The sequence below is a fragment of the Anticarsia gemmatalis genome, chromosome 9, assembly GCF_050436995.1.
Source record: "Anticarsia gemmatalis isolate Benzon Research Colony breed Stoneville strain chromosome 9, ilAntGemm2 primary, whole genome shotgun sequence".
Taxonomy (NCBI): domain Eukaryota; kingdom Metazoa; phylum Arthropoda; class Insecta; order Lepidoptera; family Erebidae; genus Anticarsia; species Anticarsia gemmatalis.
Window position 1 is genome coordinate 5759592 of NC_134753.1, and position 25275 is coordinate 5784866.

The window sequence follows — 25275 nt, forward strand, 5'->3', positions numbered from 1 at the left end:
CTACCATAGAGTAGAAGGAGTTTAGGTGGAGTTTAGGTTCACCACACCGAGGAAGGCTTTAGGTTAATAACATCACGCTACGGCATTAGGAACGGAGTAGCAACGAGAAATGTTACAAAAACGGAGAATCTCCTAGTCTCCTATGCGACGCAAGCGAAGTTGCGCAGATCAGCTAGTAGATAATATGACCCGCCCAAAATATTGTACCATTGTAAGTTTAAAATGTTTTGTGTTTTACTAAAAGTACCAATCATTGTGTAGATCAACCTATTTTTAATTTAGACTGCATTATACTTAGAATAAGAACAAGAACTACACCAGTAAAAAATAAATATTAAGTGGATAGAATGATAAATAAACTAGTGAAAAATAAGTATTAAGACGTGGATATAATAATTAAGTGGAGCATCTCCAAGTAATTAACATATCAGCTATCTCATAACCATTTACTAAATCATATACATAAGTGGTGGGTATCTATTGCCCCATAATTGACCCTAGTGGAACTGTTGCGTGCGTTAAACAAACCATCCATAAAGGTGATAAAGTTTCGTACAAAAATCGGATACTACCTACCAGACACAGAGTATAGTAATAATACTGACTACCAGACCTCCTGCCTGTAGCTCGATTCTGTACTACTATCGACTACTGATAACCGGTTTGTCACTGACAAATTTTGTATGAAAATCTGATCAGCGCTTCTTACCGGGCGTCGTAGGAACTACTTTGGCCTTTACATTCCAAATGTCAAACTCACGATACTGGGTTATAGCATGATATTCCTTGGTACAAACGATATGTATAATATATAATGGGTGACCATTATATATTATATCCACAGAGCAACCACAGCAAGCGTAGCTAAACCTTAGAGATCGATCCAAGTGGCTGTTGTTACTTAGCCACGAGCTCATGAAAATCCTCGTATTAAAGTTAATTTTCCAGTTAAATAGACTTAAAACTTACTCTTAGTTAAGGCTTCCACGTATTAATTCAAGTGTAAACCCTAGCATGTACATTCGTAACGACGATCGTTTCCATAAAAAGAAAACATGGACGATTAATTAATAATAAGATAAACATTTATGCACGTGTTTTAGGTCGTCTGTTAGCCATTTACCTACTCGTATATATAAGCGTGAACGACAAACTAAACAATCAGTATTACAAGTTTCTACTGCTCATCGTACTCAGTTATTTCGTATACGGAAATTTTATCGCATCTATTAGATTTTGTTAATTTGCCTTGTTAAACGTGAGTGTGTATTTAATTTGTTTTCTAATAGAAGAAGAATCTCTGGCTTATTGTCAGTTATTTAATATTCCTTGGTGCAAAATGATCCAAAATTGTACGTTCAAATATTCATCTCTCATCAATCTCTACATTCTCTACTATCATCAATCAAAAAGTTACGAATCTTCAATTTTCTCTTAACTGTAACAATTTTTTTTTATATCATTGAGTGATAGGTCTAATGGACCTCTTATATTAGTGAATTTGTTTAAATATAAACCTAAATTACAAAAGTGTCAAAATATTATTTATATAAAGGGAAGGAGAGATTGTTCTATCTGCAGCGGCGTTATAAAGCCATATACCTACTAGTCATAATTTAAAGGTTCATATACATAAAATTCTTCATCGGCAAAGGTCGCCTGCCACCATTATCACCAAAAGTTCAAGTTCCAGGTAATTGTCAAAAAAAAACATAATTTAAATAAACCATGTTACAAATTTTATCACTTTCACAACATATGTAATAAATTCACGAAGTTTTTTGGAACGTAATATTTATAATGAGAAACAATACTGTGTGACTGTAAATTATTAACTTACTAATAATTCAAATTTAACAAATTCATAAGTACATGTTAATGAGGGTCAATTGACGCCTATTTTTTGTATTTACTCCATAAATATACAGACACATTCGCTTCAGAATAACTAATAAGATTTAACATCATACACAATAGGAATGTTGTGCCGCTTAATTGGTAATTATTGATTTATTTAACTCACTAGCTGACCCGCGCAACTTCGCTTGCGTCACATTAGAGAGAATGGGTGGAATTTTTCCCCATTTATGTAACATTTTTACTGGTACTCTGCTCCTATTGGTCGTGATGCTATATAGCCTATAACCTTCCTCGATAAATGGGCTATCTAACACTAAAATATTTTTTTCAAATCAGACCAGTAGTTCCTGAGATTAGCGCGTTCAAACAAACACACAAACTCTTCAGCTTAATAATATTAGTATAGATTGTACGTTTTTAAGAGAATATGTGTTTCACCTTAAATAAATTTTTAGCATGGCACTGTCTAATATTTTCTAAAACACGCCACGCATGATCGAACTTGATTCGTAAAAATGCGCGGCAAGGGCTTAAACAATCCTAACAAAACATACTATTTTCATTTTTTAGACTTACCATGAATAACCCCGAATTGTACAATGCATCAAATGAAATGCAGAGACAAACAACACTGCAATGTTTAATAGAATACGGAAAAAATATCAAATGGAAGAAGAATGAAGATACTGCAATAGACTTGGGTTGTGGCGACGGAAGTGTCACTGCTGTAGTCAAGAAATACACACCTACCAAGTATAAGAAATTTGTTGGATGTGATATAAACGAGACTATGGTCAAGTTTGCCAACAAGCGCTATGCAGGAGAAGATATTACTTTCACGGTATTAGACATAGGAGGAGATCTTCCGGAGGGTTTCGTTGGCTCATTTGATCACGTATTTTCCTTTTACGCCGTGCAGTGGGTCAAAAATCAAGAGTAAGTTCCCCCTTTTTTTATTTGATTTCACTTGTTTTAATTATAATAAAATCCGTACATAAATATATCCAAATAACATGCTTCCGATTGTTATAAAAATCATGTTTCTTCCAGTTGCTAATTTCTTACTTGAATTAAAATATGCATTGAAACGTAGGTACTATGTTATTGTTGTCGAAGGTTTCGATTAAGAACTTTTGTGTTTCTTCACAGAAAAGTATTCCAAAATATCTACAATTTAATGACAGACGATGGTGACTGTTTTCTGATGATCTTAGCCAACACCATGATATACAGCATATACAACGTTCTTTCACATCATCCACATTGGAAACTCTGGATCAAAAACGTGGAAAGTTTTATATCGCCATATCACGAAATGAAGGCAAGTATCTAATTAATAATCACAACCTTGCTATGTAGGTGTGATACTCTAGCCCAAAAATATCCAGACTTCAAATTAGTCATAAATTTTATAACAATTTTCAAAACCAAGTAAATTATTATCTACTACCTAAGCCCCGTAACGTAAAAGAAGAAAAGACAATGTATGTAAACATTTAGTAAGCTCTAATTCTTATTTTTTTGTAGGACGCAGACAAGAAAGTTACAGAAATCATGAAGAAATGTGGATTTCAGAATATTGAAGTGACTTACAAGAACATGACATCAGTCCATAACAATGTACAGTCTTTAAAAGGTATCTAAAATTACGATTGTTATCTAAGTCTCTATTTCTTTACGTTTTAATAGAAAAATAATCAATCTTTGTATATTTCTAGATACAGTAAGATCTGTAGAACCATACGGAATGCCAGAAGATGTGTTCGACAAATTTGCAGAAGATTTTTTAGCAGTCGGAGAAAAAATGGGACTACTGACCTTTGATTACAGCAAAAATAAGGATGCTCCATCTGTCGCATATAATTTTTCTCTAGTCATAGTCTGCGCACATAAATCAAGCGGAAAAGCTTTTCAAAATGTAATAGAAACATAAAAATATTCATGAGTTTTTTTAACTTAAAGGGAAAAAGTAAGTACAAACTTAAAATTAAGGGCTAAAGACAAAATTGTGTTACTTTAAGTTCAGTATACATTCTAGGAAAATAAGTAATATTTATATTCAAGAATGATAGGTAAACATTATTATTGTGGCTTAATTTAATGATTGACCTTTCCGCAAATGTTGTTTATCAAAATAAAACAAATATACAAAAGTAAATAATTGTTTATTTGGAATGACCAACAACTTACAAATACTGACTTGAAAATATTTAAATTACACAAAAACAACAGGATTTAAACTTGTTTTATTTACATCAACATAAACAAATGCTTAATAAAAGAAATAATGGACACTTCAATGATATTTGTGGGCCAAATTAGATTATTTGACCATTCTCATCGCAAACATGCAAACAAAAGCTACAACAAAGATACCACCCGCAAAAAATATGCCATAGAAAGTGGTTTCATTCATGTTTCCTTCTTTAACGGATGGTTCAGCATCTGCAGATTCTTCAGAAGATTCGGTCGTGGTTGTGGCCTCCTCTTCTTCGACCGATGTGAACACAAACTCAGGGTCGGACCACGGGGACTCTCCAACCTCGTTCGTGGCGCGAACGCGTATCCAGTATGCTGTTTCTACCGCCAAATCTGGCACCGGTACGATGATACCTGAATAACATTATTTATTTGTAACGCGCGCCACCGCAAAACAACAATAACAACTTGCTTAAAATGTTGTCCACTCAAGATAATATAATAATATTAAGTACATATAGACTTCATTCAATATTAAAAAAAAAACAATTTTAAATGCTGTTCAGCAATTGCCCTATAAGTAGATACTATACATCTGGATAAGGGTCGCTTACTCATGTCCTGCGATGGAAGTAGTGGTGTAGACAACTGTCACGAGGTCTTGGGCTTAATTCCCAGGTTCAGAAATGTCATAGCCATGTCGAGCAAAATTTCAAATCTAGCAGTTCGGACTCTAGTGATGCAGCTTTAAACATTACCTTATTTATATCCATTAAAAGTAATACGATGGACATACATGTGTCTACACTTAATCTCCGCGTACCATCAAGTATTAAACGTATTTTCTAAGCGCTATGTTACACAAAACAAGGCAATTACTTACCCCCTGTTTCTGGATCTATGACTTCATTTTCTGATAGTGTGACCTCGGATAGATTGCTTCTCTTCCACGTGGACTCCTTAGAATACAATCTTCTGTTACCTTCGTTTTTATCCTGAATATACTGTATTTCGAATGCTGTAACAGTTAATCAATAAGTAACAAATGCTTTGAAATGCCACTTCACAACGTTGTCTGGGTCAGAGCCCATTCGTCCCCTAAAATTCGTCCCCTAGTATAAAAGTTGTAGATTCGGCCCCTACATAGGTGCCCATTGGTCTCCTGGTAGGGGATCAATTAATATTTTAATAAAAAATATTATTTTAAGGTACCCATTCGTCCCCTCTAATATATATACAATATAAGTTAAAGATTCGGCACCTATTCAGGTGCCTATTGGTCCCCTGAGATAAAATTAGCTATATTTTACATAAGAAACGGTTAACATAATAAACTTGTGAACAGTTTATTAACGGAATTAATTTAATAAATCATAACAGATCATTGAAAAAAGAGCTATGATGAATCCTGAATCGATTGAAAATGAAGCGAGAATAAATCGCATAATTAGCCAATTTTTTGAAAATCAGATTTCACTAGGCCACTGCATGGAAAAGCTATGCATATATTATTAATTTAAAATGAAAAAACAAATATAAGATTAGTTTTGTACTAAAATAATGTTGATTTGTTTAATCTTCAATAATTATTGTGATTTTAGTCATTTTTTGTTATTGTAGTTATAGTTTGTTAGATTTAAGTTATTATGATTTTGCATGTAGTTGGTAAATATACAAAAAATACGGTGATTTTAGCCAATTTTTATGTAGGTTACTTCTAGTTACAATTTATTAGATTTAAGTTACACATATACATGTACTTATATTAGAAGAATGAATAAAAATAAATATTCTTCAGGGGACGAATGGGCCCCTCAAAAGTTCCAGGGGACGAGTGGGCACAGGGTGCGAATCTTAGGGGACGAATGGGCTCTGACCCTTAATGTTTTACAATAATTAATATTATCTATCTACTGTTATATTTTAAAGCTAGTTTTATAATAGACTCACTGGTAACTGGGAACAGCGCAATGTCGTACCACGTGATGTTTAGTACTGTCTTATCTTCGCCATCAACCTGAGCCACCTGCAATCAACGGACCACATCCAGAAGTTAAATCATGACACATCAATTTATGGATCACTTGAGTCACACAATCATATAAAGTGTATTGACCTAATAAAACAATGCACCAATTGAAATGTTAAAACGAAAAGCAACACTCATGAACCTGTAAAAAATGTAAGAGCAATACACAGAAATTCAAATTGTTTGATATGTCCTCAGTCTCGGATATGGTTTTATCCTATAAAAAAATGCTGTGTTTGTTTTTAAGCTGCTTCATATAATTTATTAATAAAAATGACAGCTACCTCACTTATTCTTCTGGGCTTTTCCATCTTCAATACAACAAAGTATTTCTCAGAGCTGCCTTGATCATTCGTCGCTAGGCACTTGAACCTTTGGCCATACGTGGACGCGCTCGCTTCAACACTCAATACAGCTTGATTCCCTTCACCTTCATTAAACTTAATTTGTTTCTTATCGAACTCCAATAGGGAGTCGTCAGATAATTCTTTGAACCATCTGTATGTAGGTTCGGGAAAGCCTGCAGCTGAACATATCATATCCACTCTGGAAATAATGTTATGGTTAAAAAATATTATAGCAATATGCATAAGAGGAGTTGGCTGTTAACATTTTTTTTAACCCATTTCTGTCCCACTACTGGGCAAGGGTCTCTTACCAAACCTGGAAATGGTTAGGCCTTGAGTTCACCGCGCTAGCCAAGTGCGGGTTGGAGACTTTTGCATGCTGTCAATAAATGTATGAAACAAATTGTCGGCATGCAAGGTTTCATCACAATGATTTCCTTCACCGTTAGAGCAAATGATAGTGATTTCTAATACACACATAACTTCGATAAGTCATTGGTGAGTTGCCTCCAGTTCGAACCATCAACCATTTGCGTGGGAGGTAATGTTAATATTTAATATAAGAAAAATATTTAATTGATACTATTATCACGTGGATATGGTCTATTTTATTTCCACAAAAACTCTGGCGAGTAATTAACAAAATGATCATTTCAGACACACACGCTAACCGTGTTGAAAGCGGAAGGTCTAATTAAACTGACGTTTATAACTAGTTAGGCATGCGATGTTATTGTGTGTGAATACAACTGTATGCTTACTGTTCGTTATTTCTGCCATAAACCAATTTTGTTTCATTGCCATCTTCAAAAATAGGCGCGTCTGAAACAGATGATTTACATGAAAAGAAAATTGTGTTTTTGAAAGTCTTTTCTAAAAATAACTAAATGTATAAATTTAAAAAAATAAAGACATTTATAAATAATTAGGCAAACAAAGTATCGATATCCTTGTCAATATATATACCAAAAAAAAACAACACAGGTGGTACTTACTCCCAAGCTGCACTGAAACTTATTGTATTCTTGTAAACAACACGAAACTTAACCTAAAATTATGCTATCGTAATAACTATATTAGTTGTCTTTACTAACTCGCTTTAATTTATGCATATTAAATATATTCTAATTAAAAGTATTACGTTGACTGAAAATATACATACAATTAACATTCAAGGTAATATTTAGCCTCTGAATGTGGCCGCACTCCTCAACTTGAGAGCTCTCCTGAATACTGACACAAGAATAAACTCCACTATCCTCAGGCTCCAGTGATGTGATCGTGAGCAGACCTTCGAACCCTTGGATGTTGTACTTCGTCATCACTTTGTATTTATCTGAACTGTCCTCATCTGAAAAATGAGAGATTGCACGGCAACTAGCAGTAACTATGAAATATCTTGCATGTAGACGTAGGTATATATGTTAGTTAATATTTAGAACTAGGATATGCTTTAAATGTATAGACTTTAATAACGTAAAATTAACCTCTTTAACCGCAAGTAATAACGCAAATATAAATCAAATATAAGCACAATTCGCTCTTTGAATAACCATGCATTCCGTTCATAATTATGGTAATAAATCAAAGTTGTTTTACTTAACTACATACATAATATATTAAATACTAGTTCAAAGATTATAACTTTAACGGGAACGGTAATATAATGGTAAAGGAAAAGATAAATGAAAAGGAAAAGATACATGAAATTTAAGTGATATAAATTTTTAATGCGCTAAAGATTATAGTCTGAATCGACAACTAACCGAAGCCCGGCCAAATAACGGCTGTAGTCATCTTGTATTTAAGACAATAATAAATTAATCGTCAGAAACAGTGTAGGTACCTAGAAACGTCTTGCACAAGAGGAAAATGTTTCACGTTGGATTAAACTATAATATAAATGTAATAATTGTCCTTGATATAAGAATTATACACAACATATGCTACTTATATTTATAAGATAACGATTGCAATTATACACCAATTACATATACTCCATTTACTATTATGTTTATTTTATCTTGTTCTCCCAACATATTATTTATTCATTTTATTGTTTCATACCCTGAAAGTTTATAACACCAATTAATTTATTAAATATTTACTGTAAAGCGACACAAGGAGAATAAATGTTTTTTGTTTTACTTTTCACGGAAATCGGTTTTACTATACATACATAAGCATGCGTTGATAAAATTACGTTTCGTTTCCATTGTGGTCAATGACCAAAAAAATATTAACCTCTTCTGTTATATTCACAAAAAATAAATAAACATTCATATAATTGGTGTCGTTATTCATTAATTTATATTAATATGTGCTTAAAGTTTGATAAAGAGCATTAACAGAAGTTGGATAAAAAATTATTTAAATTATTTTCCATAAACACTTGTTTTACCGCAAAACCTAAAAAAATAGCGATTCAAAGGTCAAGACATACCTACAGAAACAATCTGGAGTGCTTCGAACTTTTGAAAAAAGGAACACAAAGGATTTTTAAAAGTTGTTTAAAATAAGTAATTGATTGATTTGTGGGTGTAGTGTGTATGACAGAAGATTGACAGAAAATGATTGACAATGAGTTTTAATTACTTGCGTATTTATTTATTTAGGTTTTTTTTATTTTGTGCGTCAAATCGTATTACGCTGATGCGTAGGTCAAAGTTACTAATTAAATGAGAATGTGCAATTTGGTATCTACGAAATGATGTGACTTTTGGACATTCGAAATGTACACTGTGATAAGTTTCCGAGCTATTGAGTTGCACATTATGCTTTATATTTAATACTATACGAATATTTATTTCACTTTCGATGCCAATCATAATACATACCAGTAATAAAATTTCCGAATCTGTCCCATACCAGCCTCGGCTCAGGGTCTCCTTTTGCTTGACACGACAACGTAATAGAGCGGCCCAAGTCTGCAGTCACTTCAGTTGTCGTCCCCACAAACTCCGAAGGCTCTGTGGACATTTGTTAATGGTTACTTAAGTAGAAGCAGAAACCTAACGTTTTAGAGATACAAAGAAAGTTCGACAAATAGCGTATATTACACTAAAATTGGTATTATAATGTCATTATTTTGCTTTAATTATTATTGCATTTCTACATTGCCGTAAGCCTCATACATACCTACGACGCACAAAGCAGCCTCTTTGACTTCGTCTCCAGACCGGCACTCGTACACTCCAGTGTCCTGAACCATAGCTTTCGTTATCGTCAGCACGAGGGCTGGGGCTCTTCCTCTCAGTGATTGCACGAAATGCTCTTGGGCGAACACCCTGCTACCCGGAATCCTTTTCACCACGCTACCGTTCGGATAAAACCATTCCACCTAGAAATGTTATATTTATTATTATCACTTCAAAACCTATGCAGATCATATCATTATCAGTATCAAATACATTTTGAGCACAAGATATTTAGTTTATAGTTCCTAATAGAACCTATCTTGTGGACCCAACAACAAGATAGTTAGTTTAGTCAGGGATATGAGCTACGTGATTAATCTCTTGTCGACGACAAATCACAATTTTTTTTTTGTAAAAAATATGAAGTCAACTTTTTATCTAATAACTAACTATGTTTTAAGCCCGGAAGACGTTTCATACCTTTTGAAATCTATTAGGTGCTTTACAGCTTATAGTTTTGTGTTCTCCAACTTTTAAATAGTCGCTGTCCCCATAAGTGACTGGCTCCACAATAAGTCCATGTTCCACGATTTTTCCGCCATACACTGTTAAATGTAAATAAAGAAATAACACTGTATTGTTGGACAGACAACTCGAGAAATTTCTCAATGTGCTGTATTGATCAGGACTTAAACCGCCTATCGTCCATTTACGATGAGTTACTAGAACTAGAATAGTAATAATGGCTTTCGCTTCCGCAAATTTAGTGCAAGATACCATTAAAAATAAAATATAATAATTTATGCATTAAGGACAAATACAGACACTTATGATGGTCAAATACAGGAGGTGAATTTACCGCCAGTTCGGAACAAGGGGCCAATGAGTAGAACTGGCGAGGAACTTCTGGTCACTGATTTTGATAAAATGATCAGACCAGGTCGTTACTATACATATACCTACACGTTAATTAATTGAACTTATCCTCCTTTTGTAGCTAAAAAACTAATACATGGTAATGGCTAATTACAGTATTAATGAGGAAGACTCAAAAATATTGAACCTACTTCCATATTTGTCTAAGGAACTTACCTGCTCTATAGAACATGTACACAAAAACAATCACATAAAATAACCACTTCATTTTAGGTTCGAAATTAAAATTTTAATGGCACATTTATTTTTTTAACAATGGCACATCACTCGTTCGTCCTATTTCTTTTTTCGTGATGGCAGTGGCACGCTTCAAATGAAAGTGCGGGTTATTAGGCTATATGCGTACAAATTATTTAATAGGAAGAATTAATTAATCCTAATGATCATTATTGTGTACAATGTCATCAGTGAGGAAGTGACACTTACCGTAGTCACCATGGAAAATTAAAAAGGTCACAATACTGTGTCACGCTTCGGATGTGCGAGATAATATAATAATTAACAACAATATGTTAAATAATACTTCGGATTAGGCATCAAATATCTTCAAAATTTAAAAAGATACCTTTACATTCCAATCAACATAAAAAGTATAGAATGAAAATTACTCGAAGAAGTTTTGCAAGAAACATAAATAAAATATTGACCATGAAACGATTCTTCATACTTTATTTTACAGTTTTATTACAATGCAGCTAGCTGGCTATTGTGTGTACCCAGTGATTTTCATCACATTAAGACGCATCTATTAGTGTAATTTATCAATTAAATAATTTTTCCTAAGTATTGACTGTGTAGTTCTTGTATTTCTTTTATATTCTTTTTAATTTAAGTTAACCCAGATTTGCATTAACTTAAAAAAATAACAACACTCGCACTGATGATGACTGTGGGATTTTGATAACCTCTTAGTCGGAGGAGTCTTTTATAAACAGACGAAGCTAGCACAAAGAACTCCCAGACTTCAAATAATTATCTGGGGTCATGCAGAATGATATTCGTTCCGTCTGAGTTTGTATCCACGACACGTGTCTGTGATTTAAATTATAATAATCTGTTCAGTAGTAAACAGCAAATTGTAAAAATAAAATATTTGTTTACATGTTCTCTTTAATTTCTTAATTACATTTCTAGATAGATAATACTAAGCAGGAACATTATTAGTAAGCATTTATCGCAAATTGAAACTGTACTTTGTACTCCGTCCGGATGCAAGGTTTTATCGACTGAAGGCAATACACACATGTCAATAACTGTGTAATGATAAGCAAAACATTAAATAATTATTGAAATACATTCAGCGAATACTTGTACCGTTTAAATGACAAACAATGATGTCACTTCAGCGTTGCTGATTGAACTTTGATCACTTTTGAGGTCAATAGAAATTATATATTCTTGTATTGTTCAGTCTACGAATTGAGGAGTTTTCTCTAACTATTATGTGCTGTAAACTTCGGAGTTGTTTTAATTTGTCGTTCCTTTTTTTTTCAACAGTTTTCAAGTAATCTAGTAAATAGTCTTTAATTATATTATGTATTCTATGTGACCATACAATTCATAATATAAATTTTCAATATTTCCCACTGCTAGGTGTAATATGTGCAAAGTCGTACCCGTAATTTATTATATTGGTAATCATAAAATGAAATGTAATTTATTTTATATATTACCATAAAATGATGACGCAATGACTTTTGTGACATTGATGACCACTATAAAAGTAAGGAATTAAATACCGATTAATCCTTTGTTTGATATCTGAAAGGATTGCATTTAGTAGCTATAAAAAATGTTTTTTCAATAAACCGAATGCATAGTTACTTATAATATATATTGATAATTTTATATAGGCAGTAGCATGTGCAATATTTTATTAATGTTGTTATTCCGCGGAAATTTCTTAGTTTCCATACAAGACTCTATAACGATTGCAAAACCGCAAATTGACCTGCGGACTGATATACTTTTTGAATTCCATAAATACTTACCATAGCTTCCAGATTTTATGCCATTTCTGCAACTTATTGTATCATATAGGCTTTCCAGCAATCATGTAAATAAGTGATTGAATAAAATCGGGAGTCAGCAGTAGGATTTTTTTGTGGTAATATTTCAATACATCAATGTGAGGAATTACGAGTTTATCAAAGTAAACGATCAACGCGTGGGTAATTGACCGGTGTCATCATCACCTGACACAGTTTAACAATACACATTCCCACATTACATTTTACTTTGTTAATGTATGCAATTCTATCACTATTATTTACAGCAAAAGACGCACACAAATAATAAAGTTTTCAGCAATTTTGTTTTAAAAACAATTTTATTCTCATGAGATTGCCTGAAAAGCGCCTTTTGAAATAGCAAAAGGCGCTTTTTGAATCATAATTCAAAAGGTAATATTGGGAATACCTACTTGAGGATTGTTAAAATAATAATAACTACCTTCTTTGAGTAAGGAATATGCAAATAAATTATTTATATTATAAATTATAAATGATCACCAGTGTGTTTCATTAAACATTTATCCCTAACCTACAAGACTTTGTTTCGAACTATCGAATGATTCATTGACGTCACGGTAACGAATTTTTATCAAACGTATTATGAGAAGTAGGTACTCATTGATGTTCGACATTCGCTGAATAATAATGTCGATTCTTGATAAAAGCAGTACGTTGTAAGAATGTTCACAACAATTATATTAGGCTGACGTAGATACAACGTATGACTAAATTGACTAAAAATAATGTCATTGTCACTTGCCATCGTCATTAGTTATTTTCTCCCAAATGAATCCTCAGAATCCTCTACATTTATTTTAAAGAGATACATAATTATGTAATTTTAGCACAAGATAAACAGGTATTAGATCTCTATCTGACACCACATACGACGCTTCCATAGGTACTATTAGTTAAATTACAATAAAACAGTTAAATTAATGATCCAAATACAGTAGCACAATGCCCCGACTCTACAGTGATAATTCATATTAAAAATATAATTTATATAAAAGTGTGTGAACTGAATAATGTTAGACATGCAATAAATATCTGTTAGAAGTATCATAAGTTGTTATAAAGTATGAATACGGAAGATTACTGTATGTGACTGGAATCGCAACGAATAATTAGAATTTGTAAGTAATATGAATTATTAATTAATCACATGGAAGTATACCATCGTTTTATGGTAAACTATTACACCTTCACTAATGGTTTGAGATTCTTATGACTTCGTTGAATGAAGTCCAATCAGTCCATGTTTTTTTTTTTACTTTGGTTTATTCAGAATACGAGTTCGTTGTTAAACGCAATCAGTTTTCCTGTTGATATAATATTAGGTATACTTGTATAAGTTATAATGTATTGATAGTTTCCGCACGATAATGCACCCACACATTTTTTAGAATGTCGTGTGCTTTACTACAAAAATAACTTTTACATAAATACAGATACGAATACGATCAAATAAAATATAGTTTATGCGGTGAACGGTTAACTAATAGCGTTTTGCAACTTGTGTTAATGTTTGCAATAACTGAGATTTAGAAGCTATGCTATATCGTTATCACTCGTCCGCCTGGCCTTTCTTCGAACTATGTTAGAGACGCCTTCTAGTCACTCCAGATGCAGTTGAATACCAATGTTTTGGTTGTCAGACTTTTAAAGCTTCTAACTACTAGTCGTCTGGCAAATAACAGCACAATTTAAGGTGTCTTACGAAACACGAAGGAACTCGGTATGTATAATATGGTTACCCGTCCACAGACCGACCACGGCAATCGTAACTTTACCTGAGAGATCGATTCGTGCGACTGTTGTTGTTTTGCCACGAGCTCCTATAATCTTTATCATTATTTTTACAAATCAATTTGAATGCAATGTTTATTAATTATAAAAATGGTTAGAACTAAATCTAGGTTTCGTTCAGTCTCATCGGTGTCATAAGCCAAACGGATGTGATACTATGCTTATTACATAAGTAAATGATCACGATTCCTGCGATAATACATAAATAACTACATTAACCACAGAACTGACAAACTAACCTTGTAATTATCTATTTTATATCATAACTTATTTTTATTGTCTATTGCAGAAACTGCCTCAGATAAAGGCCATACTTATATTTAATTATTTAATTCTCTAGATGCTTCTTAGTACTTTAGTTAAATACTGAATTAAAGGAATTTCACAAGTACGGAAATATTCGCGACTTTGGACGCGCTTCTATAATACATGTTTACGATTATTACTGCGTTAATATATTTTTGTACTATGTTTTAAATATTTTATTACAAATATGAAAAATCGCGAGACTTATTGCAGAAAGTATAAATATTTGCCTTTCATAATATAGTGTCTTAACTAAGAATTGCTCGTGTGTCGCGGGGGCTTTTACAAATATAAATATAACGGACACAAAGTACAACCACGACCTTCAGACGTACTGGTACTGGCATGGCGACCACCATAACCACTGCGCCACGGCAGCCGTCTATTATTGTTATGTACCTATGATGTTTTTAAAATAAGTGTATTTTTAACATCGACATTTGTTTTATTTTCCAAAAAGTACCTATTGATATGATTTCTCAGCAGCTACTCGGTTGTCGATAGTCGTTAATCGTAGGAGATGGCCTCCCTGATCGTTAAGGCTAATTATGTAAATAAATGAATTATGACTAGAAGATTATCAGATCATTAATCCATGCATTTAGTAATGCTATTTCCCTTAGAAGTTATTTTAATATACTTGTCAACAATAGGCAATTACGCTGGTACTTATTTATACTTATTAAGCTACGTAGACTAGTATAAAATTCTTCTCGTTTTTCTAGTTTTTACAATTACGTAAGGCTGCACTTATACAAATAATTGTGCTATTAAACTGTCTCACAATTCACTATTACTGGTTTACGGAATCAAACGAGTTCGATAGCAATCTGCTTTACCTTTGAAAAAATAATATAAAGTATGGATCTGACGTAAATTAAATTTAAAATGACTTCAGAGCAAAATCCCGTGAATAATTTATGATATTGTTTGGACACGGCTCCTTTGTTAAAGGAAATCTTTGTCATTATTCCGTTGATTGAGAGATAGAAGGAGGTGTTACCAATTTCATATAATTTAATATTTATCTTAAACGCAATATCAAATTAAAATAATTTTAAAACTTACTTCAGATGCAATGTTCCACTTCCATGACTGTATTGTTAACCACGACCTTATCAACGGACTTCTATCCTTTTGCTGAGTAAGGCCTACAATTAATCACCATATTTTCCTTTGTGGTCAGGCATACTCTACATTATACCTTGTTATTTACGTACATTTCGCCACTCACTGAATGTGTCAAATATTGGGTATTTTTTGCCTGAGTATAGTATAATAGTCTAATAATAACTATATATTAAGTAACTCTAATAGTCTATTGATATATCAATCCAAACAGATTTATTTTAAATCTCCTATATTGTAAGCTGTCAGGCTTTTTTTAACTATAAATAGAGAAGGACGCAAGCCCAGTTGTTACATCGTGCCCTCAACGTAACTTGGCAGATGAACAGGTGTAAAGCAGAAGGTAACTCATTATAATCACTGTGATGAGTATTTCCTAGTGTTAAATAGTTCCTAGGTACGTAATAGTGTCACATAATAATACCTTTATTGCGGATGTGGCCATGGTGCGTCTTGTTCTTACAAGATTTTCATTTAACCTATCGTTGGACGTCTAATTAAGTAGTTCAGTTTGGCACTGTAACTTGAAAAGAAAACATACGAGTGTGTTACTTAGTTTTAAGTACTTATGTCCATCAAGTGTTAAAATAACCATACGTAGACCACAAGTAAGTAAACTAAATAGGTACACGTGATGTGAATGGCTATAAATGCATCATGTGAGGTTTAATTGTTGAACAAAACCTGTTAGTGCTTATATTATTCTAATAAACATTATTGTACTTACTTATGATATACATATTTTATTCTGAACGTTAGGTAGTTAAATATATAAATCTAGCCTAAGATGTGAATGTATTACAACATAGCTAAGTCTAAGTGTACATACAATGAAATACGACAAGATGTTGCCCACGGGTAAAACGTTAGGTTAATTTACATTTGGCTTTAATTAAAAATATTGGTCGGAAGTTCCAATTATTCATAACTGTCACGAAACCTAAACTTAACCGCTTAAATGTCACTTTTTACCTATATTCTATAGCGATTCCAAGAAAATAAGTTTAATATTTCCTTTATTAATAATATATAATTCATAGCTACACCGAGTTGCGGTCTACAATACCTACCATGTTAATCACCCAGTGCCTACGCTGACAATAGAACACCTCATACTATTTATATTGTATTATTCCAGTAATATATAATTTTACCTAACCTAAATATAATTGAAACTTCTCATCTCTCTTGTATTATAATAATACAAATATAGTAGGAAAGGTTTTCTTCTTAATGAATGATAACTACTGTAGACTATACCTTGCATTCGCTTAGATAACTTCACTCATAAGGTCACTGTAAACTAAACTGCAAACGCGTGATATCTCGCTAATTGATCTTAATACGCTAACGCTAATGAGTAATTATAGATGTTATAACCATTTATTAAATTACCATGCCACGTTTCAGGATAGATCAATAAAATAATAATAGTTCGCTGTGTCGTTTAACCTCGAATTATATTACAGGGTGTGATTAAGTCTTTGTGTAATTTTGTATGTGCACGCGCACACTTCATATTTTTTACCTCGTCTATAAACTAGTACTAGCTGACCCGCGCAACTTCGCTTGCGTCACATAAGAGAGAATGGGTCATAATTTCCCCCGTTTTTGTAACATTTTTTACTGGTGCTCTGCTCCTGTTAGTTGTAGCGTGATGTTATATAGCCTATAGCCTTCCTCAATAAATAGGCTATCCAACAGTAAAACAATTTTTCAATTCGCACCAGAAGTTCCTGAGATTAGTGCGCTCAAACAATCAAACAAGCTCTTCAGCTTTATAATATCAGTATAGATATAAAAGTAATCTCCTTACATTATTTTTACGCCACACCATATAAAAACCAACTTGAACAATTTTGGAAATTATTTTTCCTAAACAACAAAGATCATTCCTGTCGTGTACGTAACTTGCGCTATGATCGCATCACACCAGTGCAAAGTTGCTCTACTTTATAATTAACTTGTGATCATCACGCTATCACTATTTCAAGAGAATCGAAGCCCGCAAATCGTTTCAGTAATTACTATTAATACTGGTTCATGTGACTTTTCTCGAAGTTTACAAAATGATATTTTTATAATAACAGCCATTAGTTAATATTTATGGAGCCGTCGTACTTTCCCAAACTAATTTCCCAGCTACTCTACTCCGATACGGCACTTAATTGTGGTATTACTTAACTCAACTAGTATATTAAGAAAGTGCATTGATTTTAATTTATAATAACGATGTCACCTAGATACAATACTAAGGAATTGCGTGAGAATGAACTCCAATACATTACTCAAACTTCTTATAAGTGAATGAAGCAACGTATCTAGAAGATTCTAAAGTTTTGTAATCATAACTGAACTCATACACATGTCGACGTGCTAATGAGGCCATTAGAAATGCGTCAAACGAGTGCATATTTCTTAAACCTACATTTTGTTTAAGTAACAAAACTATGTCGGATTGTAACTTAAACGCTGATTTAGGTGAATATTTTTACAAAATATATTAATAGTCATACAAAATAATAGCATAATTTAGACAATATTCTTTTTATTTTTAGGTTTATTATTTGTTAGGAAGTAATATTTTATGAGATTAAGTCCCAAAACAATTTTCTTTTGAATTAAGTATTTTGATATTTTTTGCTAATGACAAAATAGTTGTTACAGCTCAAAAAAATTACAGTATCTATTAAAAATGTTGTATTGATTGCTTTTGTATCATTTTGAACGTAATCATAATACATCGAATTCTTGATAACAAGTAACACGTGTTCACTATATTCACGCGTCAGGCAAAACAAAGCGAATTTTTACGTAAACAAGCATGCCACGGATGCTAAATTATAATATTAAATAGGTAATGGTAGTTCAGAGGGTCTCGAAAGTTTACGTATTTTGGTAAATACCTTTTCTAGCACTAATGAAGATTTTATATAATAATAAGAACTCACTTAACTATCAATTTAAATTTACACGATATGTTTCAGCAACATAAATACTATGAAGTGTCATTTCCAATTAAGCTACATTTATATCTTCGGGAATGGAATAATTGCGAAAACTTAGAATCTCAAAAACTATTTTAACTGGCGGTTAAGTAAATATTTAGTCGTTCTCGATGCAAGTGGCGCTGTTGCAATCATTAAATGGTTGCGTTTGTGAGCCCTTTGGTCTCATACTTCACCACACTTCGCCCTTGGCCAGATACTACTTGCACATAACTAGTTAGCAAATATTATATTATGCAGATGTTTAGAAACTTTCAAAACCGAATGAGTAAATTAATTGTAAACCGGGTTCGCTTTTACACAACGTTAACTTTTATTACCCACTTAATAATTTTCCTTAGTGACACAAAGCTAGTAAGGGATTTCCTTTAATTTGACCGCCACTTTCACAGTATAACTCACAAAAACATTTGTAACAAATTTTCTTGTCAGTGTTCTGGCATCGTGCCAATTCTAAGATTGGCTAGACCTTGACTCTGCAGCTAAGATCTATTTTTAACGTAATAAGACTTTACTTATATAGATTTGTATACTTCCAAAGATAGTAAAATTGAACAGTACTAAATAAGAGTTGATTTATTGACGACATTTTTTGCAGTTAAACATTAATATGAAACAATAATCCATGAAAAACGAATTTGTATTTTTTACGATTTCAGTAATAGGCTTATCAAGAAATTACTCGTTACGGTGCCGGTTCGAATTCTGCTCACTCTTTAAGGGAAAACACCGCAACAGTTTGTCCATACGAATACAAAAGATAGTGAGTGGCACTCGCCGGCACATGCGCAACAAACACAAGCAGTCAGTTCACTCTGACTCGCGGCGCAGTACGTACCGCACCGCGTTCGATTCCAACACATCCGCATCGTGAATTATATCGCGGAGTTTGTTTACAATCGCTTACAACAAATATAAATAAACGTTAAACAGTGAAATAATGATTTAATTTCGAAAGTAATTTTCTCATTTTACCTCGAAACTCTAATTTAGTGTAAAATCATTACTTTCGACTTCAGGTATTTGGGGTCATTTTGTGATATTATTGGGTAAGTACAATGCACTTTCAACGTACGAAATAAAGAAAAAATATAAATGTAAATAGTTCTTTGACTCTTTGCTAACAATGTCAACGATCGAAATAATATACACACTTTCTAATGGCATGCATACCCTCTTAAAATAAACGTAAATAAATATTCTTCTAAGAGTGTGGTAAAACTTAAAAGAAAATAACACTTTCTCTAAGTGCATTATATTGTTTTCAAAATTTGGTAAATACACTTGGCTGAATTGACTTGTGGGTTAAATAAAAAAAAATATACCGCTATGCAAACGTGTAAATTTTTAACAATTCATTATTATTTGTTACTTTTACAAAATTTCACACAGCGGAAGGCTTGAAAAAAGTTAAAACCAACATCTGCACTAAGAATTTCTTCCGAAGCACGGTGGCTTCTAAAGACATACACATTAGTTTTCAGCGATAAATTCCAACCTAATTAACTATCAAGTTGGGTATAATTAATGTGAAGAACATGCTATGATTATAAATATTCCTTCCGCAATAAAAGCCTATCGTGAAATTCAGTAGGTACCTTTCTTCAAAACAAGTCAAAGGTGATTAGCACATTGTTTGTAATTTAGGCGAATCGGATTACAGTCGCGCAATGTGTGCAACCACCGGGTAATGTCAACATTACGCACGTTGTAAAGTCGTATTGACAATTTGCCTTACTCAACAAACGTTTTCATAACGATAACGATTGTACAAGTGTTCAAATCAATTATATAACAAGTAACAAGTCCTTAATATAATGGCTACAGCATTTTTTTTTAAATTTTTGGCCGAATTCACCCGTCTATGGACTTGGCTTGCAAGATTGGTTATTTTGGTTTGTCGACCGACGAATGCTAGATTCTGTGGGTCACTAGAGGATAAAAATATAACCCAAGTATTTAATGTATAAAGCTTATATATACCTAAAAGAATCATAATAATTCCCACGAGTGTGAACAGTGGCACTTTTATCAGTCTATTGTATGTAATTAACAATTGACATCACTAATTGTAAATTCATAATAATATATTACGTAATATCACACTTTTAGTTGTTTAGATTAATTGATCTTTAACTTTGATTTATTTGTTATCTATTGGTTGACATAAGAAGCTTTGTGAGAAAGACACAGTCGCGTAATAATTAATAACGACATTACTCTATCTCCGCATGGAAGATCTTAATTACTTATTCAAATAAAGTATATTTTTCAAGAATATTTCGTAAGATTGTGAACTTGCGAATAAAAGTTATTACGAAAGCCTATCAAACGTATTAACATAACGTATTTTTGTTTAAAATTCTAGCATTATTAAGAAGTGGTTTAATAATACATTGTTATTTACAATAACTACTTATTATAATATTGCTTCTTCTTGTGTATTGTGAAATTAAATTATTAAGCATGAAAAGTAATGGCAAGATATTTATTTACGATCATCAAGTATCCTATGGCAGCTATTGACGTCGTTTTTAATACGTTTAATACACGGGACTGTGAAGTTAAATAAACTATGAACTTTATAAGAGTCATCACTTGTAAAAAAATACTTAAATGAACGTCCATGAAAACCAATAAATAACTACGATTTACAGGAAATAACAATGAAATTCATATCTATTCGTTTTGTTTGTTCGTATTTATTACGCTTTAGACCCTATTACGTATTATTTACTAAACATTTTTTTAATAATGATGTCATTTATTCGGCAGTTATCATACTGCATAATAATAGATCCCTAATTATCTCTTCCCGTTATGTTTACAAATTCTTACCTAGCTCAAGTTCACAGTTCACGTAATACGTAGATAAACATACATCACACCAACTGTTGCTAGTTTCACGCAACATTTAGATGACAAAAAATACAGAAAGCTACATAGAATACGTCAGACTGTTGAGGAACAAAGAAAATGTATAGACTGGAGTCAAGCCCTTGGCTAGAGCGGAGACCTATGTCATCCTACTGCCGTAACCTTTCAGGATAAACCTGCATGTGTTTCTAAGTAACAAGTGGATCGTGTAGTAGCATTTGTTAATGACTTGACCTTCATTGGTCATACTGACCAGATTTCCAGTCCTATTTGTCTTCTCGTGGAAGGTAAAGCTATCATTTCCATATCCATCACACCTGGAAACTATCTTCAATTGTATACATTGTTCCTAAAATTGGTAATTTGTTGCAAAAAGAAGTAAATTAATAGATCGAAACTATAACATATCGTATCAAAAGATGCCCTGAATTGTACAACTGAAATGATTACAGTAATTTTCCTTGACCAAACATTCACTTTCCACGTGCCAATACACGCGATAGTAACAACAATACCTCTAGTTGATCGAATTCAATTTGGTGAATTAGCGTCGATCGGTAGATATCGTATCGAGCGCGTATTACAGTGGCAGTGTGACGACCTCAACCTTCACTAGATGTAGGGCCGCATATAAATCAATATGTGATAATGCGACAGTGACCGGGATCTAACAAACGTCTTTGTATAGTTAGATACACACGGCTCAATCTCGTACATACATAATTATTAATTAATCGCTTTTCGTCCGTTTACGTTGTTAATGTGCTGGATTCAGATACCCTTTTCGTCTAATGTTGCAGTTAATTAAATAAAAGATATAACAAATATTGAAGTCACTACAAATTAAAATTAGAAATGTAGCTTGGAAAAACCAATGATAACCGTTAAAGTGTATAATTATTTGTATCGATTAACATGCTGAATAAAAGGCTACCTACCAATTCACGATTCAATGCTTTTCAGTCGGAAGTAATGTTATTATAACTTAAGTGTTTTTCTTACAATCAATCACTATTAAATGATAAAACTATCGTTTCGATTATCCAACGTTAATAACAAAAACGATGGACTAGATAACGGAATAATCGATAAATTTGCGAAATATCGTGCGTTATTCCACACCTTTTGTATTAGTTAGTTAATGATTTAATTATACCAATACGGCCCTGAAAAAATATCGACACTTCTTGTTAAATGCACTTACGTGACGATGATACACCTCTTTAGGACAATATGTTCATAAATCATATTAAAGATATAATTAAATTTCGAAACAGTTCGTTAATATTTACACAATTCAAGAAAAATAATTTTCTTTTCTTACTGGTTACCAAGACATCATTGTGTGCGTAATAAATAACTTTATTATGTAAGCACATAAGTATATAATTATAGTTTGTGGGTAGGTTAATACTTTAACAACAATAAAATCATTAACAAATTAATGCATAACAGTATTTTATATTAAATCCAACTCGCTATTTGATCTTAAATCGTTCAATTAACATGTGCACACTGTACTCGTTTGCGGAAGGTTTGCCGGTGGATTAATACGTCATAGACTGCCAGTAACTATTAAAAGATGTTAAGGACTTGCGAATATAATAAGCATATTGTCAACGGCAAACTTAACGTGTACCTCAGTATTTAATAATATTCATTGTTCATCAACCAGTCAGTGCACGAGAATCAATAAATTGAGCATCGTGCATTGTTACTGAATATGCATTAGTTAGCACTGATATCCGCGGTGGAAGCGTATGTAGGTACATATTGATACATGTCGTAAAATACTCAATTTTATCAGGATTTATATGATGGGCAACGACAAGCAACCTTAAGCTGATTATAATTAAAGTATTTAGGTCTAGGCTAGCTAGAGTACCTTCTAAGCTCTATCAGAAAGTGTCTATTGAATAATACGCTTGTTGAATATGTCAGGGTACCAACTAATTATTACGATTACTTTGAAGTAAATGATTAAAAGTAATTTTGGCGTAAAGTATACAATTGTTTATGCTCCAAAACGCAATAAGAAACAAATGAAAAAATGAACCAATGACACAGTTCAATCGAATATTTTTACTAACTTACTCATAGAGAATTTAATTTAATTTAATTCTGTGGAGAGACAGTGTGTAATGTAATAAATTGCTTATTCCTTGTAGCTGTGTAATGTCAAATAATCACAAAACCATATGGCACAGTGGTATCACACGAATTTGAACATAATTCAAAAAGAAATAAAGTTGCATTTAGCTACTCACAGGTTAATCGGACCATTTGGTTGTTGATTAGGAGTACGCACGATTCGCTGACATAAATGTTTGCCTTGGCAAATATGTCTATACGAGAATGGAAACAGGAGAAATCTACAGTTTTCGCATGTTTTTACTATACTTACATAACGTTATTAACTATATTTAAAGGGAGAATATGTCTTATATCTAAATACCTAGGTGCGTGATAGATCATATAAGAATATTTTATGTATTATATTATTAGTCCTATGATAAGGTGATTACAAAAACCCAAAACAATTACGTTCGTTAGGCAATTTGCGTCAAAGGTCAAGATTTGGTTGGGGTTTCTTTGACCAGTCTTTTTGTGGTACCCGCTACATTAATTTGGATCCTCATCAAAAACGCATTATGATTACTCGTTTGATGTCAACAAATAAACAACACATTAATTGCTCTTTAAATGTTCATTTAAATTTAATAAGTCGTGACCGCAACTCTCTAGTATTATCTAACTTCCTACAACAGTGACTCGCAGTATTGTTCCTGATATAGCGTTTGTTTAAAAAGCGCTTCATATAATATATAAAGTATAAATAAATTTATCGGGTCTATGTAGTATAGTTATCCGAAAATAAATCAAAAACGATAGAATGCAAACCAATTTTTATTATATAGCTGCAGTAGTATTTTTGTGATGTAAACCTTCTCTATTTCACTTCTTACTATTTGTATAAGGGCAAAAATTAATAATTAATTAGATCTTGAATTCTTGACTCGGCGTTTCAACTTCCGATGATCTTTCTACCAATATTTTTGATGGTTTTAGAAAGAATCAAGTCGTATATTTTTTCCCTCAACACTTCTTTGGTGTACAATTAAGAGCAATGCGCCCATAAACCTATATTTCTCGTTTCTAAATAATTTTGTTTGTAGATATCTCAAAGTGTTGACACTTTAGAACGTCTCTAATGATATAAAGTACAAACGACTAAGGTAATGTTTGAAAACCTTTCAATATGGACTCAAGGCGAGCGGGCGCTTCCGACTAGTTTCAACTCAGAGTGCGAATGAACATATACACTGTTTACCTACTTTTACTACTATTTCATACAGTTTATAGACCTGGAGCTTTGTAAAATGTTCTTAATTTATGCTTAAGCAATTTTCCTAAAAATATATGGTATGTGCAAAATGTCATTAAATAATAATTGCCTGTAAAACCACCCCGATTATAGACTAATCACGTGCGAGAAGCGTGCTTTTGATTTATTTATCGCATGCAAGTGTAGTAGTCTACATACGCACTTAAAACCCATGTTCTGAGAATGATGAAAATCGTGACATCCTTTCTACTTGACTGACTACCGGTCTTCAAGTAAAAACT

At 32.6% G+C, this 25275-nt stretch overlaps 3 protein-coding genes across 4 annotated transcripts in view; 2 read left to right on the top strand and 1 right to left on the bottom strand.

Moving 5' to 3' along the window:
• Nucleotides 1–1170: 1170 nt before the first annotated feature.
• On the top strand, nt 1171–3991 carry LOC142975564 (juvenile hormone acid O-methyltransferase-like). 2 transcript variants are annotated; one of them, XM_076118496.1, is made up of 5 exons: nt 1171–1258; nt 2431–2796; nt 3010–3181; nt 3388–3496; nt 3579–3989. In XM_076118496.1, exons 2-5 carry the CDS (start codon nt 2438–2440, stop codon nt 3791–3793), a joined length of 855 nt encoding a protein of 284 aa, XP_075974611.1. In that variant the 5' UTR covers nt 1171–1258; nt 2431–2437; the 3' UTR covers nt 3794–3989. The 2 variants fall into 2 exon arrangements, with proteins under 2 accessions (XP_075974611.1, XP_075974612.1); XM_076118497.1 differs by lacking the exon at nt 1171–1258 and adding an exon at nt 1286–1693 and having other exon boundaries at nt 3579–3991.
• A 17-nt stretch (nt 3992–4008) lies between these two features.
• Nucleotides 4009–10823, bottom strand: LOC142975563 (limbic system-associated membrane protein-like). Its single transcript, XM_076118495.1, has 10 exons — nt 10665–10823; nt 10053–10177; nt 9574–9775; nt 9273–9404; nt 7598–7786; nt 7197–7257; nt 6373–6634; nt 6010–6085; nt 4943–5077; nt 4009–4473 (listed from the first exon to the last, which is right to left on the bottom strand). The coding sequence occupies exons 1-10, from the start codon at nt 10714–10716 to the stop codon at nt 4184–4186; spliced, it is 1524 nt and encodes a 507-aa protein (XP_075974610.1). The 5' UTR covers nt 10717–10823; the 3' UTR covers nt 4009–4183.
• Nucleotides 10824–19525: 8702 nt separating this feature from the next.
• The window catches only part of LOC142975195 (ATP-binding cassette sub-family G member 1-like), a 42161-nt gene continuing 36411 nt past the window's right edge, over nt 19526–25275 (top strand). Inside the window, exon 1 of the mRNA XM_076117906.1 lies at nt 19526–19820. The gene's annotated coding sequence lies outside the window, so the exon portion shown is untranslated. The remainder of the gene's footprint in view (nt 19821–25275) is intronic.

Excerpts from the sequence above, each read along its gene's own strand:
- LOC142975564 (XM_076118496.1), top strand. The coding sequence starts at position 2,438 with ATGAATAACCCCGAATTGTACAATGCATCAAATGAAATGCAGAGACAA. Across the intron at positions 2,797-3,009 it reads CAGTGGGTCAAAAATCAAGA|AAAAGTATTCCAAAATATCT; the intron begins GTAAGTTCCCCC and ends GTTTCTTCACAG. Across the intron at positions 3,497-3,578 it reads CAATGTACAGTCTTTAAAAG|ATACAGTAAGATCTGTAGAA; the intron begins GTATCTAAAATT and ends GTATATTTCTAG.
- LOC142975563 (XM_076118495.1), bottom strand. The coding sequence starts at position 10,716 with ATGAAGTGGTTATTTTATGTGATTGTTTTTGTGTACATGTTCTATAGA. Across the intron at positions 7,258-7,597 it reads TATTACCTTGAATGTTAATT|ACGCGCCTATTTTTGAAGAT; the intron begins GTATGTATATTT and ends CATCTGTTTCAG. Across the intron at positions 5,078-6,009 it reads TGCGCTGTTCCCAGTTACCA|CATTCGAAATACAGTATATT; the intron begins GTGAGTCTATTA and ends TAACTGTTACAG.